This window comes from Syngnathoides biaculeatus, chromosome 7, assembly GCF_019802595.1.
Source record: "Syngnathoides biaculeatus isolate LvHL_M chromosome 7, ASM1980259v1, whole genome shotgun sequence".
Lineage (NCBI taxonomy): Eukaryota > Metazoa > Chordata > Actinopteri > Syngnathiformes > Syngnathidae > Syngnathoides > Syngnathoides biaculeatus.
In genome coordinates, this window is record NC_084646.1 from 16,666,789 (window position 1) to 16,685,870 (window position 19,082).

General features: G+C 41.3%; 1 protein-coding gene across 4 annotated transcripts in view; it reads left to right on the plus strand.

Annotated features, from left to right (window-relative positions):
- The window catches only part of dennd1b (DENN/MADD domain containing 1B), a 127,896-nt gene that overhangs the window by 98,634 nt on the left and 10,180 nt on the right, over positions 1 to 19,082 (plus strand). For all 4 annotated transcript variants that reach the window (XM_061825999.1, XM_061826000.1, XM_061826001.1 and 1 more), the window contains 5 exons: positions 7,440 to 7,530; positions 8,820 to 8,860; positions 11,672 to 11,707; positions 12,017 to 12,073; positions 14,358 to 14,447. In XM_061825999.1, coding sequence (XP_061681983.1) covers positions 7,440 to 7,530; positions 8,820 to 8,860; positions 11,672 to 11,707; positions 12,017 to 12,073; positions 14,358 to 14,447 — 315 coding nt within the window. The remainder of the gene's footprint in view (positions 1 to 7,439; positions 7,531 to 8,819; positions 8,861 to 11,671; positions 11,708 to 12,016; positions 12,074 to 14,357; positions 14,448 to 19,082) is intronic.

The window sequence follows — 19,082 nt, forward strand, 5'->3', positions numbered from 1 at the left end:
GCTGCAGGAGCTTTCCTTCCAATCACTCGGGTATACTTTATGGTTTGTCCCTCCAACCCTCTTCTCCCATACTAAACGTAACCATGTCAGAGCCAAGTAGAAAGACACCCCTACTCTGAAGAACATTTTTCTTCACCCCTTGAACTTTTCTTTGTGATCTCTGACCCGTGATAGTAGTGTGATTTACCCCCCTGAGTACAGCACAGCGGCCCTCAATCAGCCTTTTGTTTCTCTGGACACTCCGCTCCATCTATAATTTTCCCAGAGCAGAGCAGATAGTGAGCAGCAGTTCAAAGCCTCCTCCCGGCCGGCTCCTGCCTCCGTGCTAATGTTGGGAAACGGACCCTTATCTACTCTCTAGCACGGGGGATGGGATGGGCTTATCTCCCCCACTCCTCTTTCGACCGAGATGCCAGTGGCGTGCGCGAGTTCTGCACTGGCCATGACCCATATCCGCTTCAGCCTCCGACAACAGTGTAACACTCAACTTGTGTGGCTTGGCTGCTCTTTATATTTGAACATTAATAGCTTCCATCTAATTTAAAAGTTGGATAAATTGTACTTGACTGACTGGAAACTGGTTATGTTTTGTTAGAAATTTGATACACTTTTTTTAAAAATGTTTTTTGCACGCTATTTGAAATATTAGTGATTTCACCCCAACAATTATTTGTTTAAACAATAACCACTGTGTCCATCATTTAAGGGCGTCCGTTGGTGAAGCATGTACAGTACTGCATTCAGTCAATATCCTATCATAATTTAACAGATGCGATATCAAGGCTTTATCTTACTTCTATTTGATATTATTGGTTCTCCGAGACATACTGTGCTTTTTTCAGTTTTGTTTGCATCAGTGAAAAGTTCATACTTTTGTTGTAATGAATTTTTAAATACGGTGGATTTTCATGCACATTTCGGAACTCTAAAAGTGAGTTAAAAATATTTACTGAGCACATTTGTCAAACGTAACAGGACGGATGACAGGTTAGCACATCCACCTCACAGGTCTGAGGACCCACGTTCAAATCCGGCCTTGCCCGTGTGACACTCTCATGTTCTCTCCGTGCCTGCGTGGGTTTTATCAGGTGCTCTGGTTTCCTCCTACACCCCCGAAAAAAAAAAAACGTGCAAGCTAGGTTAGTTGAAGACTTCAATTGCCCATAGGTGTGAATGTGAGTATAAATGTTTTTTCTATATGCCCCCTGCGTTGGCTGATGACCAGTTCTGGGCATACCCCGCCACTCGCCTGGATTCAGCTGAGATTAGCTCCAGCACGACTCTGACCTTTGTGAGGATAAGCGGTACAGAAAATGCATGGATGGATGGATATTTATCAAACGTGATCAGATAACCGGGATGACACAGCACACACAGTATTGATAATGATTACACAAATGATTTTGATCTCCAAGGAATTAAGGCATATCATTTGGAACCAACACAATGAAACGGGCCACGTGCCACCAGTGTGATGCGTGTGCCAACTACAAAATAAAAGCAAAACAAATATTACATAAACATCAGCGCCTTGTTAGCACAACAAATATTATAGCTGTGGCCAAACGTTTTGAGAATGACAAAAATAAATTTTCACAAACTCTACTGGCTCATTTTTTATGATGGTAATTTCAATGTACTCCAGAATATTATGAAAAGTGATCAGATGAATTGAAATTAATTGCAAAGTCCCTATTTGCCATTAAAATGAACTCTAACCTATATGTCTCAACTCGCACAATATTTTTTTGATAATTTTACTGAACTTAGCTGCTACTTTAGCCCTACTAGGTTTCTAAATTACGTTTTAGGTATGTGTGCGACTGATTGTTGATTAATCCTATGGTAAGGAGTTGAGGTCATGAAGTGAAGACCTCCGCTATTGCTCAACTCTTTCAATAACATAATTGTGCACAAAATGATATTGAAAACAAATGATTGATTAAATAGATTGGGCCCGTTTTTCATCAGTAAAATGCTGTCAAATGGTGTTACATATAAATTTATAAAGTACAGTTGTCTTTTGCATTGTGTATCAAATTTCATTTTCTATTCTAAAAATGTTAGCATGTATTGAAATGTTAGCACTCATCTCACCCCAAAAGGCCATCACTAAAAGAACACTAAAGAATGTGGGGGAAAGGTTGATGGCATCAGACATGGACACACACACAGTCTGCTAGCAGAGGTTGAGTCAATGAACTCTCTTACTATGCATGATAAATCTAAGTTGCACACTGTTGAATTGCGTGTACGGGGGAAGTTTGCCAAGAGCTGCTATTCACACAACTTATGACCCACCAATCATTTATCATCCATCAGCCTTTTCTGAATCATTTCTGTTCTGAAAGCATGCACTTTGAGGTCAATATATATTATTGGTATCCAAAATGTTACTTTTCTCCCATATTCTTTACGCGTACAGGGTTTAACAGCTACTGTTCAAATTACAATAAAGCAGAACTGCTGTTTAGTATTGCCACTTGTCGTAACCCAAATTCAATTTCACCTCTTGGTAAAATACGAGTGTTATGAAGGCATATAAAGCCTTCAGTGAAATCTTCAGGTTTACTGGTAAAGGAAAAATAAATCGTTCGTTCCCCCCCGGAGGACATCATAACTTCTCTTCAAAGACCAAAACGCATTATCATGTAATAATGATTAAAGGGGAACTTTGTCCCATTGGGGGTCGCCACAGCACGTCATCTTTTCTCATATAAGGCTATCTCCTGCCTATTCCTCTCAAACACCATCTGCCTTCATGTCCTCCCTCACAACAGCCATCAACCTTCTCTTTGGTCTTCCTCTCGCTCTTTTGCCTGGCAGCTCCATTCCCAGCACCCTTCTACCAATATACTCACTCTGTTATTTGGACATGTTCAAACAATCGAAGGTTGCTGTCTCCAACTATGTCTCCAAAACATCAAACTTTGGCTCTCCCTTTAGCTCATTTCTAATCCTATCCAATCTGTTCACTCCTAGATAGAACCTCAACATATTAATTTCTGCTACCTGCAGCTCTGCTTCCTGTTGTCTCTTCAATGCCACTGTCTCTAATCCGTACACCATGTCTCTGTCAATTTCTCTTCTCCCTGTAGCCTCACTCTTCTGCTTCCTCCCCTCCCATTCATGCACATATATTCTTTTTATTTGTGCTAGCCTTAATTCCTCTCCCCTCCAATTTATGCCTCCACCTTTCTAGTTGTTCTTCCACCTTCTCCCTGCTTTCACTGCAGATCATAATGTCTTCTGCGGCACCCGTCAACACATATCCATCTCTATCCTTAATCACCCTTACCTGCTGCACATCCTTCCCATCTCCATCCCCCTGTCCAGCCAACCTGTAGAGATAATTTTCTCCTTCTTTAGTGTCCAACCTTGTGGACATCTCCTCATATGTCTCTTGTTTAGTTATCGCCACCTCTGCCTTGCCCTATGTCACATCTCAATGTATTCCTTTCGCCTCTCCTTAGTCCTCTGTGTCCCACTTCTTCTTTGCTAATCTCTTTCCTTGTGTGACTTCCTGTACTATGGGGTTCCATCCCAAGTCTCCTTCTCCCCTTTCATCTTGGCTGTAGTACTCCTATCCTCCGAGAGCCTGTCTCATTTTTTTCTGAAAAGCCACACAAGACTCTTCATATCTCAGCTTCCACCACATGATTCTCTACTCTACCTTTTGTCTTATTAATCTTCCTCCCCACCAGAGTCATCGTACAGACTACCATCCTATGCGGTCTAGCTACACTCTTCCCTTACTGTCAGTAACCTCCTTCAGATTACCAAAAAAGAAAAGGTAATCCACCTTCGTGCTACTACCTCCACTTTTGTAGGTCACCCTATGGTCCTGCCTCCACTGGGAAAAAGGTGTTCACTACTGCCATTTCCATCCGTTTTGCAAAGTCCACCACCACCTCAAAGTTCCTCTCCTGGATCCTGTACTTATGTGTAACTTCTCCATCACCTCTGTTTCCTTCACAAAGATGTTCATTACGATCTGCACCAATCACATCTCTCTCTGAGTCTGGGATGCTCAGGCCGGGGTTGAACGTTGTTAACCCAGGCTACGACTGATCCGGCATGGGATTCTTTACACGAACGCTCACATTTGTTTGGCAAAGGTTTAAGATTGATGCCCATTCCTGACGCAACCTTCTGCATTTATCCAGGCTTAGGACCGGCCTACAGTTTAGACTGGTTTGTGCCCCCAGTAGGGGTGCATTGATCAAAGTGGGAAAAAATATTCTCTCAAAAAAAAAATTGTCCTAGAACTTTTCAAAACACTATATTCTAATTAGTACTGTGTTCATGATATGAAAATTAAACAAATATTCATCAATCTGAGGGGGGCTCCATGTTGGGTGATATCACCCTCTGCTGTTGACTGAAATTAATATGACAACTACACTGCACTGAAGTGTTCCTTCTGCTATATGTGCAATTTTTTTAGCAATAAACAGAATTTCACTTGTCAAAACTGCATTTCCTGTTAAGCAAACATGAAGACTAGAGTGCTGTCTATAGGAGAAAAGCAAACCATGTTCAAACTGAAAGAAGAGGAAATGTCAATCAGAGCCATTGCACAAATATTGGGCATAGCCAATAAAACAATTTCAAATGTAATGAAAACGAAAGAAACTGCTGGTGTACTGAAAAACAGACATGAAACAGATTGGACAAGGGTATCAACAGCAGTTGATCACAGAAACATTGTAAGAAATGTCCACAAACAACAGTCAGTGACATCACTGCCAACCTCCACAGGGCAGGAGTGAATATATCACGATCCACTTTTCGATAAAAGACTTGGGGAGAAAACGCATACTGGGTATACCACAAAGATGCAAACCACTCATCAGCAAACAGAATCGGAAGGCCATATTGGATTTTCCAAAGAAGTACAGAGATGAGCCACAAAAGGTTTTAGAAGAATGTTTTATAGATTGATGAGACCAAGATTAATTTTTGAAAGAAAGGATCTGGTTATGATCCAAAACACACAAGCTCATCAGTGAAGCATGGTGATTCCGTGGCTTCTGCTAGCATGGCTGCTACTGGAACATTTCACTAGTCTTTATTGATGTAACTCACAATGGGTCGTAGCAGAATGAATTCCGAAGTCTACAAAACCCTTTTGTCTGGCCCTTTACAGAAAAATACATCCAAACTAATCGGGGAAGCTTCAACATGCAACAAGACAATGACCTAAATCAACAACAAACAACACCAACAAAACAAAGGACTTCATGAGTGGAAAAAAGTGGAAGGTTGAACACTAGCCTAGCCAGTCACCAGACCTTAAGTTAATAGAGCATGCATTTTACCTCCTGAAGATGAGACTGGAGGTAGAAACTCAGAAACAAACAATAGAAGAAAGAGCCAGCCAGGAAGTGAGGTACACTTTCAACTGGTTCCCAGCCAATCACAGGATACAAAGAAACAACTATTTGCCCTCACACTCACACCTAAGGTTAATTTAGAGTCCCCAATTAATGCATGTCTTTGAGATGTGGGAGGAAACCGGAGTGCCGGGGGAACACCCAAGCTGGCCCGGGGAAACCATGCAAACTCTACACAGGCTAGGCCGGGATTTGAACCTAGCTCTTCAGAACTGTGAGGGCCATTCTCGAACCAGTTTTTCCACCATGCTGCCAAATATTATTCACTTTGAGTTAAATAAATCTGTTCCAATACTTTTGCTCACTTGAAAGCAGGGTTCAAACAAGAGGTTCTCTGTTTAACATCTAGATTTAATAAAGTGGAAAATAAAAGCTGGAATTCTGAAATGTGTCTCGTATTCATCTTTTGATCTGACAAACATGCAACAAAAAAGATAATTGATCTTCCTGTTCCAATACTTTTGGAGGGGCTTATTCATTGGTTTGTGCTGACCAACGCGTCTAATTAATGCTCACAATGAGTCAGGTAATCAGTCTAAGTGAGTTTCAGTAAGTGGTGGCTTCGGCTTGGTGATGATTTGGGTTGATAATGTGCACTAATTGAGGCAGCCAAGTAGCCGAGTAGTTTCTCACCTCTCATTAAAATGATCTAATGATGAGCTTCAGGCCCCTCTGACCAGGGGAACGGGTGGCTGTGTGGTTTGCTAGTTAGCAGGCAGTCCCAGAGGACAGATGGCCCAAAACAACCCCTGGTCTCGTTGAATGTTGGACACAATTGGAAAGATGAACAAATTAGGTTTGGGCGATACAGACTTAAAAAAAAAAAAAAAAAAAACTACTCCTAAATTTTTTTTTTTGCCCTATTAAAAATTCTAATTTTTAATTTTAGTCAGTTGTTGAAAGTGCAAATAAGATTATTTTAAACAACATATTAGAGGTTTGAAAATTTACCATAATTAAATAACAATATTCTCTTGGTGATTAAAGTGTAACAACAAAATTGGGACTGAATTTAATGTGAATAAAAAGGTAAAATATAGCACTCCAGGTACATCCCAGGTAGGTTTCCTAGTCTTAATTAAAAAAATTGTCATAGAAAAGCATGTCTGCTGCATGAGGCCTTCAGTATACTGTCATAATGTACATTTTCAGATACAGTATTGTATACTGTAGTGACTGGTGACCAGTTCAGGGTGTACTCATGCCCAAAGATAGCTGGAATAGGCTCCAGCAGTCCCGCAACCCTAGTGAGGATAAGCGGTAAAGAAAATGGATGGCTGGATGGATGTATGTGTATATATTTTCATTCCTATGAATGGAGGAGGAATCATGCAGTTGTTCTGCCATGTATTTAGGCATGCTGCATCTATTTTGTCTCAAGTTAAGAAATGAAATGAATGATTATGGTCACGTGACCAATAGAGAGAGGTCTACAACCCAACCACTATATACGGTCAGTATTTTGACATACGAGTCCTCTCCTTACCGAAATAGACTTCACATTTACCATTCCCATTGTGTTAATGGTTAGTTGAATACTCTGTAAAATGTTGACATTCATTTTTTATAATTTTTTTTTTCAAAGATCCATGCATCCTACATATACCAGCTCAGTTCTCATAATAGAAAACATTGTGCCATCTCTCCATAAAAGTTAGATATTTTTACCACTTTGATGTTGAGTATGTGTCTTTTACTTGCATGTCACATTCACTTGTGGGGTTTCCTGATATGTTAGCTGTTAGCGTCATCTTTATGAGATGGTGTTTTACGTGTTCCAAAGAGCGGAAATGAAACTTCCTCATGTCTCAGACGCAGTTGTGCATGCAGTCTGTTGCAGTATTTCTTCACCTGCTCCGCATTACCCAGTCCCTATTACCTGCAAATCACCTAATCTTTGGCTTGTGGTTCCGTCCGGCAGGGTTAATAACACCCCACTGTCGCCCCAGTGATTGACTCTGTGCGCATGTCTGTATATCCCTTTAAGTGTGTTCTTGCCCCTCCTCCTCCCCTTAATAAAGCAGTTGTAATTTATGTTTGCAGTTCATCGACGGACGGCTCGCCAAATTGAACGCAGGCCGGGGCTTCACCGACGTGTTTGAAGAAGAGATCACAGAGGGGGGGTTCTGTGGAAGTGAGTTGTGGCAAACCTCTCCATTAGTCACTTTAGATTACCTTGCCGTATTTCAGGCAATACACAAAAGTTATTGTGCTCAACTATAAAGATGATGAATGCCATAACATGCCCTAAAATGATTCATGGTGAAGTCCAACAGCCGTTTTTTTTTTTCACCTGAACTACCTACATAATGACATGAAATGCATTGATGAGCTGCCTCAGACTATTGGATTTTAATTATTATTGACATAAAAGGCGACATCAAGCTTGGGAAAATGCCTTGAAGTGACACAGAGACACTGAAAAGTTTGAAGCAAAGCAGCACCTTTTCAAATTGAATGAGTTCTATTCATGTTCGACATGCACCTTCACAATAAAAAGGTTACCGCTCCTTTAAATTTGATTGGATATGGCAAAACACAATTGACGAGAGAGAATTAATTTGGGATGGCAGCAATGACAATTATTACAGACGGAGACAGTAGACATCTGAGAGCGAAACAAAATCCCAGAGGAATTCTTGTGCAAACACCTGAGCTTTGAGTTATATTAACATGGAAACAAACAAACAAATAACTTCCTCCTGCACCTCTTAAGCATTCATCATTATTCCATTTGTCATCGTTTATTTGGACTTTTGACAGACATCATCAATAACTAATAAAAGCAGTGAAAATCCATCGGCTTTTCTCTTGCGCCTACTAAGGTCGTGGGTGTACTGGAGCCTATCCCAGTTGACTTTGGGCGAGATAGAAGCTGGTACAACCTTGACTGGTGCAGTAAAACTCATTTCTGCAAAACTCTGAACATTGCCAAATATAGCTCATGTATTTTTATTTGATTACGAAAAAAAAGACCAACTCAAATGATGTTTGTGTCTATTTTACATAACAACTGGTGTTAAATCATTCATTGTATGTCATATATCTCCATTAAATGAATAAATTGAATATTTAAGCAATCCTGTCTGCAATATCTAGGACTTGTGTAAATAATGGCTTTCTCTGATGAACAAGGCTTAAGTCATAAATCTAGGATTTGTGTTCCCCTCAGCTTGTAGCAATGTATAGAACGAGAGACCAAACAGCAAAACAAATAACTGAGCACTGAAGTTACCATTGAAATAAGTTCAATGGTTGATTTTTCCAGATCTGTTAATTTATTCCATCCTTTTACTTCTTCCATTGGTTACATTTCAAAATATAATATTGTTTGAATTGAATTAATGTGACTTTTCTGAATGTGTGACTTTACCTTGTGTAGGCCGCAATGAATCATTCATATTTGTTTAAATATCTCCTCAGGTAACACAAAGTCCTACCAGCAATGGATGCACACTGTAAAGGTATTCTCTTCACATTGCTCTTCATACCGTTACCGCGTACATACTGACTATATGACCCCACTTCGCCTTTCACTCCATTTTGTATAAGGTTAATTAAAAGCATGACTGACACAAGTGTGAGAGAACGGGAAGCCCGGATGTCCCAGCGCAGCTGCACTGCATTTAGGCTGTGTGAAGTGGCGCGTTCAGCCGGACAGAGGAGACAGAAGTGATTTGACATGACAAGACGTCCACGGACGTGACGTGTTGATCTGGCAGCAAACATTGGCGTTACGGCGTTAAACCAAGCTAGGAACATGGATCCCTTTCCTTCTCCGTCTCTCTTTTTTCTTGTTGTCTGTCTCTCTTTATCTTCCTCCCTCGTTTCATCTCTGTCACAGATCCCCCTCTCCAAATCCAATCGCTGTCTCTTCCTCTCATTCACTACACTGACTGTCTCTAACTCTCCAACTGCCGTCAACTGAGGCTGAATTAGTTCTCTAGAGTGCTCTTCAAAGGTTTGTTAAAGTTCACATTTCCTGACTGACAGGGATCTATAAGAGAGGCCTTCACCTCGGGGCCCCCTCCTCCACCTCTCCCCCCTTCTCTCTTTGGCAGACTTCTGAAACACTGCCTGCCATTTCCTCTATTTAGCTGTTTAGCCAATGCTCCTCGCTTTTACTCGAAACCTAAAGGGACCACGAGTGGGATGACAAAGGAATTCGGAACAACGCGTCAAAAGATGCTCTAAGAAAATATATTGGCTTCCAAAATGGCAGTCTGCTTGGCTCAAAGTGAATATCAATCAAGCGATGGCCCTTCCATCCGCCGCTTCTAAATAAAAACCACCATAATGCCTTGAAATGTGAGCTTTATGCAGTGATTGATACTTTGCCAGGTGTCACCAAGGTGTTACTGTGAAGTTGTACTGCGGTGCTATTTCCAGCTGCTCGCTGGTGACTCTGATATTGAAAATCGCATTACGAGAAGGAACGAGTTGTTTTAAATGACAAGATTACTGAGGTCAGTGAGAAGAAAAGAATAAATGCATGTAACATAACACTAAAACATCAAATATGGCAAAACCATATTATACTTAAAGTCAATAAAACTTTGGTTTTCACCATCGATGGAACAAAAATGTGAGTCATAACACGAAAATAATCTAGGAAGACTTGATGTACAGGTCATCACTTAGACTGTTAAATCAGGTGCTCTCCAGTCCCCATAGCAACAACAGACATCAGTCCGCTGATTACAAGCCGTTCCACCATGAACATGATTTTACAGTTTTTACAGTTCTTTAGTGTAAAATCACACTACGTATACATTTTAAACTTGCACTATGTTCATATTTGTAGTACGCGAATTTCATTGCTTTCTCTATTTAATGGCATTTGATATTTACTTTAAAGGTCAAGTGTCATCCCTATAAACATTCTGAAATAGATATTGTAATGAAAAATACATATAACATTATTCACTTCAATGTCTATACAAAAAAAATATGAACAGAGAGCACGTCATCCATGCGCAAAGTTGCGTAAGTGTCATTCGACGACATCCAAGTGGTCGCCATATTGGCTGCATCTCCTGTCCTTGACGTCACCCCGAACATTCGCCATTGAAAACGCGTTGGGTCCTACTATGGGAGACGAACACGCCCCTTCTGACAAAGAAGCTCTTTTCGAAGAGGAGAACACCACACAACCAAGTGAAGTTACCGGGGCAATATTACCCTATTGTTTCGAGCCATATTCAGATGATATGCGATCACGGCCAAACCGCCTCCCCGTCCGATCCACTTCCACGGTGGAGATTTGCCACCGCGACCCTGCGCCGTGACGAGCCACCCCACTGGCCTTGTCGGCAAGGCCGAGCTAGCCGCTGGCTCTGTCGGCAAGGCCGAGCTAGCCGCCGGCTCTGTCGGCAAGGCCGAGCTAGCCGCCGGCTCTGTCGGCAAGGCCGAGCCAGCCGCCGGCTCTGTCGGCAAGGCCGAGCCAGCCGCCGGCCTTGTCGACCCGGGTGGCTCATTTTCGCCACCGAGGTGGTGTATCACGGCGCCGAGCCGGGCCGCTTTACGGCGTTGTCGTAACACGCTGCTGAGTGCGCCATTGCAGGCAGTGTTGTTCACAGCCACCGGCGTCTGTGAGCCCGACGCGGCAGCCTTCGCTGGCGGACCAACACAGCAGCTGTCCGACACGCACATCGACACATTTAGCACCCCTGACATACGTACGCAGATCTTTTGTTACGTTATGAGAGATGGATTACGTGGTCCGCCCCAAACTATTATTTTTTTTTAGTAGCTGTATAAACACCTACCTGTCATTTGGGACCCACGTAGCTCTCGTCCTTGGCACCTGTGCAATCCATTTTTCACGACGAACCTGGTCTCTTGGAAACTTATGAAGTGTAAATCCATCCTCCCAAGTGTTGGAGCAATATCCAGCAATGCAACAAGCCAGCATTTTGGCTAACACGAAGGAACAACAAGCTACCTTCCCGCAGGTAAAACTGATAGAAACCAACGAGTCCACTTGAGGGCAGTCCTGCCATGTACGTCACTTCCTGCTTCTTGAAAACAAATCCCTCGAGAAGATTTTCTTGGCGGGAGTTACAAAAAGCCATATATGTCAAAATCATGTTTTGTGGTGAAAACACGCATGGGTCCATGTCGGCTGCTGTTTTTTCATTAATAACGTGCAAAAAATCATCCATTTCATGACACTTGACCTTTAATGTGTGCATAAGTTTTGTTTTGTTATTTCTGTATAGCTTGTAGATGTGAATTCTAACCACTGTAATTGTTTTGGGGTTTTTTTTAAACAGAGAGGAGGAGCACTCATCAATACAGCAGTGACAAAGGTAAAACTCTTGATGCATATTCATGTTTAGTAGGTACACATACTGCGCTAAATTGCCTACAATGAGTTAATTTGAAGGTTAGAGGAAGACATAAAGAAAACAATGCAAAAGCTGTGCTGTGTATGAAAGTCATTCCATAGTTTATGAGCAATTTCATATTGTTCAAAACTGTAATGGAAAGGGGGTGGGGGTCAAGGTGCCTTTTTATGTGATTGTCATAGCCTTGTGTGAACAATGAAATTGCAATGGCATGCAAATATATACATATTTATATTCTTGGAATATTTGCGTACGTGTGTTTCCTCCCAGGCCAAAAGTCATGCCAAGAGGGGCATCCGGGACATAAAAGGACGACTCAAAGCACGGGTGAGCACCATTGCAGACCATAGCACCTCACATACAGACCAATAGAAGCATGCAAACGCACAAGGCTGCTGTTTGTTGTGAGGCAGGCCGGACAAGCATGGCTCTCATAGCGAGAGGTGGGAAGGCTGCTTTACATGGATCATGGGATTCTGGTGCAGGACTCTTTAATGACTGTTGAAGCCCGCTCAGCGCTTTGTTCATGCCTGTACATTTTTAACCAACACCCCTCTGGCTATGGCCTGTCATGTCACCCCAGCTCCAGCCCCTCTTTTCCCTTTATTGTCTGCATATTTCATCAGCGAGCTTGTGATTTCCTCAAAGCTAATGTAACGAGGTGTATGTTTCCATAAGCGTGCTGGTTTGATGAGGGGAAAGCAGTTTGATCTGTCAGTGGGCCACTGATTATGAGCAACTTGAGCAAGAGGCTCTGTAAAATACGCATACACACAAATGTGCTCCTGCACTTAGTGGCGAATACAAATAATTTTCAAATAATTCCACAAAACACAGTTCCTTTAGTACATGTCGCAATGTGAATTCAGTTTTCTTTTGACATTGCTTTCAAGGACACATATTTACCAAAGCTCGGTATCTAAAAGCAGAATAGGCTGGAGCCTTAAATAAAATTCATTTCGTCATATTTCGTTCCAATTGGCTTGCTTGAAATACTTTTCAATTCAATTTTCAACAGTAATGTGTATGTTTTTATCCATAATTGCATTGTAATTGTGTGCATCTTGAATACAATTTAATATCCTTAAACATACACATAAAGTGAGTACAGAAATTATTCAGAGCCCTACATTTTTTCACTCATTGTAATATTGCAGTCACTTGCTAAAATCATTCAAGTTCACATAGCACCCCAGGAAAAAGACAGGGAAAAAAAAGAATTGACATTTTTGCAGATTTATTAAAAAAGAAAAATTAAAAGATCACAGCCATAAGTATTCACACTCTTTGGTGTGACAAGTGTTGTCCATTTCTGTTGATCATACTGGAGATGGTTCTACACGTTCAGTGGAGTCCAGCTATATTTTATTATACTGTTTGGACTTGATTAGGAAAGCCACACACCTTTCTAAATGACCTTAGAGCTCACACTGCATGTCAGAGCAAAAGAGAATCATGAGGTCAAAGGAACTGCCTGAAGAATTCTGAGAAAGAATTATGGCAAGACACAAATCTGATCTTCTTTTTCTTTTGGCTTGTCCCGTTAGGGGTTGCCACAGCGTGTCATCTTTTTCCATCTAAGCCTATCTTGTGCATTCTCCTCTACAACACCCACTGTCCTCATGTCCTCCCTCACAACATCCATCAACCTTTTCTTTGGTCTTACCCCTCTCTCTCACAGATCTGATCAAGGTCACACAATAAAAAATTCTGCTGTACTTTTGATTCCCAAAGAGCACAGAGGCCTCCATAATCTCTACTATTTATACAGTGGTACCTCTACTTATGAATGACTCTAGTAATGGAAAAATTCAGGTTACGAAACGCCTCCCCAGAAAAATATTGTCTTTAGCTGCAAAGGACAATTTAGGATACAAAAGGAAAAAATAGCTGCTAGATTCACAACCCCAAATTCCACCGGACATAAAACATCCTGTATCTTGGTTTGTGTGGCGCGATAGAGCTGCTCTCCTATTAGTTATTGCTGTAGCATTTTCCTGGCATCCCATTGGCTAGGAGGGACGTCAATCTTTACCCATGATCTTTTTTATTTGCCTTGGACACCCAACTGTCACCGAATCACGCTAACTCTGTCACATGCTGTGACACGCTACCACACATTGGTAAAGTACAACTTTTTTTTTTTTTTTTTTTTTTTGCAAGTTTAGTCATCTTTATTCACCATGGGCCCCAACAAACTTTAATGGAATTAAGTTTTCTTTTAGTTGTCAAACGTTTGTCTCCTTCGTCCCCTACAATGCCTTTTGTCTGTCCCTCACTCTTCTCTTCGCATACTCGCCCAACGCCAAAGGTAAATAAACATTTGTTACATTATGTCAGGGGTCACCAACGCGGTGCCTGCAGGCGAATGGTAGCGTTGGGTCAGAGGCGGGGTACACCCTGAACTGGTCGCCAAGCCGATCACAGCCCACCCTATAAAATTCAGTTTATTTATAATTAAGATTTGAATTGGAAGTATTCAGAAATGCTCAAATTGACACATGAGGTGTTCCATTAAGTATGTGAGGCCTGCATGATATATTTGCAAGTTGAATGCATGTACTTTAACACAAAACATCTGAGATTTATATTCACTATTTCGGCCTCACAGGAGGAAGAGGAAGAAGGGATGACAGTCTGCGCAGGATCCCCCACCAGTACCAAGAGCCTGTCTCCAAGGCGACTGCAAAGGATGAGACGGGTATGACGTGCACACACACACGCGCGCACACAAACGCACACGCACCAGTAAATTAGTTAACTACCGCTGCACTGATGATACCAAAGCCTGACTGATATGGATGCAGCCTTTCACCTCTGTTTTTCTCTCACTCCCTTCTCTCCATCCCAGCAATCCTCTTCCCTCATCATCTTAACTCACCGTCTGCCGTGCAGTAGCTCTAGGAAGTACATCACTTTGTCAGACTGCCAAATCTAACGATAAGCATTTTATTTTCTTTCAACATGCTACTGTTGTATACGCAATAGCTTTCTCGAAAGAGTACGGACAGGAAGCGACTCATATGCTGGTCAGCATTTCCTGTGAAAGACTTGCTTGTCCACCACCAAGTAGATTATGCTTTCAGCTTTGTGTGTATGAAGCGCAAGCACACACGCGATGATATGAAGTTGGATTGTACTCAGTGTGCAGTAAATGTAAACATTCACTTTTCACTTTTAAGGCAATTTAGTGATTAAATGTGAATGTCTGGACAGTACTTAACACATGCATGCATCCTTGGGGATACATAAGTTTACTTCTCCTTGTTATAACACGCCTATTACCATTTTTAACGTAATGCCTGCATGCACATCGTGACATTTTGGTCCCGCTCGTGTAAGAACGTGATTAGGAGAGATTGTGGGGTCCCTAATTAGCATTGTGTGTCCAGTGTGTGTGATGAGGCTGGAAATTCTTAGCACACAAGAAGGTGTGAAGGCCTGGGCGGGGAGCACAGGAAGGGCAATTAGGGCTTTTTTTTCCCAAAGACCTTCTCTGGGTGCATACAAAAGATCCTTCCTGATTAACAGTTATAATGCAATGTATGTGTGCACGTACCTACCAACACACACGTCATATTAACGATACACACTTTCTCGCTCACACTCATGTCTGTGCCATTAAGAGCTGCTCATTGCCACGGTAACGGGGCCCTGGAGACCACTGGTGGAGTGTCACATCGGACCCGTGGTTGGAGGTCTCACAGCTGCGTGTATTTATCATTGTCCAGCAGTCCGTCCTCAGCCATACACAATATCCACATAGCTGTTGACATTTTTAGCATGATTCTCTTTATATCTATTATATAGTGCCCCTGATCCCAAGACCGAAGCACCTGGACACTGGTTATAATGCTCTACTTGGTTTCTAACTTCATTTAAAAAAAAAACACTCTGGTCAGTACTTAAATTGGTGGAACTTTATAATAATACATGGAGATTATCTATATTGTATATGATGATCATATTTAATGCACACGACATATACAACATATGCAAGCTGTATTTAAAGTAGTCTGTCTGTTGCCGATAGTGCCTCTGGCACATTACTGTTATATTTTGGAAGGTGGGCAATGTTTGTAGCTCATCCATCATATCTGTGTATCTTCCCTTTTGCTTAGTTATTTCCGTCCAGCTTCCTCCCTGTGAAAATTGAGATACTATTGTTGGGTCTGGACCAGGTGTACATTCCACCACAAACTGACCTCATTGGGAATAAGATGGTTGGATAAAGTTAAGCATGGATGAATAAAAATAAAAAAGACATACCTTTCATCCTTTTTGTATGACTCATACAAAATAGTGAAATTAGTTAACTGACATTCTTCTTATTTTCCTTTCAGCTTGTCCCGTTAGGGCTCGCCACAGCGTGTCATCTTTTTCCATCCAAACCTATCTCGTGCATCTTCCTCTCTTACACCCATGTCCTCACTCACGGCATCCGTCAACCTTTTCTTTGGTCTTCCTCTCGCTCTTTTGCCTGGCAGCTCCATCCTTGGCACCCTTCTACCAATACACTTACTCTCTTGCCTCTGGACATGTCCAAACCATCGAAGTCTGCTCTCTCTCACCTTGTCTCCAAAACAACCAACTTTGGCTGTCCCTCTAATGAGCTCATTTCCAATCCTATCCAAACTGCAAACTCCGAGCGAGAACCTCAACATCTTCATTTCTGCTTCCTGTTGTCTCTTCAGCCCCACCGTCTCTAATCCGTACATCATGCCCGGCCTCACCACTGTTTTATAAACTTTGCCCTTCATCCTTGCGGAGACTCTTCTGTCACATAGAACACCAGACACCTTCCGCCAACTGTTCCATCCCACTTGTACCCATTTCTTCACTTCCTTACCACACTCACCATTGCTCTCTATTGTTGACCCCAAATATTTGAAGTCGTCCACCCTTGCTATCTCTTCTCCCTGGAGCTTCACTCTTTTCCCACCCCCCCCCCTTTCATTCACGCACATATATTCTTTTACTTCGGCTAATCTTCATTCCTCTTCTTTCCAGTGCGTGCCTCCATCATTCCAATTGTTCCTCTGCCTGCTCCTTGCTTTCACTGCAGATCACAACTTTCTGACATTCTCCCAATCTATAATAAGATGTAACTCATTCTATAAAATACAAGGGTTAATTGGGTTCCAAATAGAAAATCTGCTAATTGAATTTTAAGATGAAAGAGACATGTCCCTTTTCCTAATACAGTTGATGCAACAAAAATTGCATTCCAGGCACAATCCAAAATATTGACACTTCTTCTTTTTTTCCTTTTTCTTTTGCTCTGCTACATTCACCTGCCATAACACCCGAGAATATCTAGTAAAAACCTTCAAAAAATTTATTTGATGAAATACATTTCTATCTCCTTAATGATTTTTTTCTTTTTTTTTTTAATAACCACCAACAGACTAACCCGGAAAGGTAATGTTGAATGAAGTTCAAATTGTAATAACGTGATTGTGTGTGTGCGCGTCGCCTTCCTATACAGTCCCCTTCAAAAGTATTGGTATGGCAAGGTAAATTCTTTTATTTTTGGTATATTACTGAAGATATAGTGTTTTCATAACAAGCTCTGTCCAGAGTTGTGTAACACAACTAGATGTAAATACCATGAAATAAAAGCTGGAATTCTGAACTTTTGTATCATTTTCATCTTTTGATCTGAAACCTAAATGTTTTCAGTGTACAACAAAAACAACGGAATTGACCTTGGCCTTCCAATAGTTTGGGAGGGGACTATACGTGTGCAGTCCACCCATGTGGAGGGATGTGAATGCTTTGGAACGTTTTGGAGAGCATGGTGATTAGGAATGTAGGAGGAATCCTTTGGTTTGATGAAAACAAGGCTGCTGGCTTCAAACAACAGCTACTGTTTTGGCTCCTCATTGGCTTTGTGTGTGAGCGTCTCTTTTTGCAGATCCAGTGAGAATGTTGAATATTCGTTTTGTGCCGGAAACATCTCTGTTTTGGTGGATGGTTCATAAGGCGAACTAGCGACGACGTATGTGTGCATATGTCGCACAGTGTCAGGCCTGTCTCAAGGGACAAAGTGACAGCTGTATAGAGAGCAGAGGTGGCCGAGACCAGATAATGGACAACCACCAGGCCTGCGAATGGGCTCAGGTCTGCTCTCACACGGAACATGCAGTGCAACAAAATATGCACAGCCAGAAAAAGCTAGCTCAGTGTAAGACTTGAGCTATTTGTGTGTGTGCGTGTGCGCGTGCGTGTGTGTAGATTGAATAAATGCATGGTTGGAGATGTTTTGTTGATTCCATCAGTGGGAGACGGCTCATATATTCATGGCGAGTGGACACGTACATAATATTATGTGTACACATAACTTGACATGCTCTAATGTGGAAAATGTTTGTGCATACCTGTGTGTGTCTGTGTGTATATAGAGAACGATACACACACAAACACATAACATATACAGGGAACCCCTGCTATTCGGGATAGGGACAAGGCCAGATTGCAAATGGTGAAAAAAAATGTTTTTCCCCCCCAAAAATTTGAATAAATCACCAATAAGCATTTTTGGTACAGGTTCCTCTCTGTAACTGAAAAAAATGGTAAAATATATTAATGGTAAAAAAAAAATAAATAAAACATAAAACAGTGCACCCTTATCCCTAAAATAAAGTGGTTGTTGAGATGCAATTGGTCGCTTCGTCATGAAACATTCATCTGCTGTTTTTATACACATTGGTTTAGTATCACTTTAGACTAAATTTCCCGTGTCCTATTATTAAATGTTTTGAAAGTTATTTTAATTGAAAATGGGTAATTACATCCGTAAATGTTTCAAATTGTTCATCGCTGTGTGAATCAAATGTTTCTTGCTTTGATAAGACCATTATGAATCACTTTAAAACATTCTGTTGGGAAAAAAAAAAACATGATCAACAACAGCTACTTTTTAACTGTAAAAGAAACAGGGACGGAAGAAGAGTTTTTTTTAAAAAAAAACCAAAAACATCTGTCAGTTTTAGCCAAAAGGCATTCATTCACCAGAGAAGAAAATCACTGTTTTGGTTTTACTGAGTTAAAGCCCAGACCTAAAATCAGCTCTACCTTATACTTATTTATTTATTGAACCGGAAGGTCCAGGTATTTACACATACATCAATATCCACTGTACACTTCTTTTGTTGATGGTCTTGTTCAGTCATGACTAATTCATAGGGTATTTGGTGTTTTGTCGATGTAGCGTTTCAGGATACCCAAAACCAAAATTTTTGCACTTTAATTTATTTCGGATTCATATAAAATAGTTTGAATTGGAAGGAAAAGATACATCACGGAACAGACAGCCTGGTGTGTGTGTGTCGCT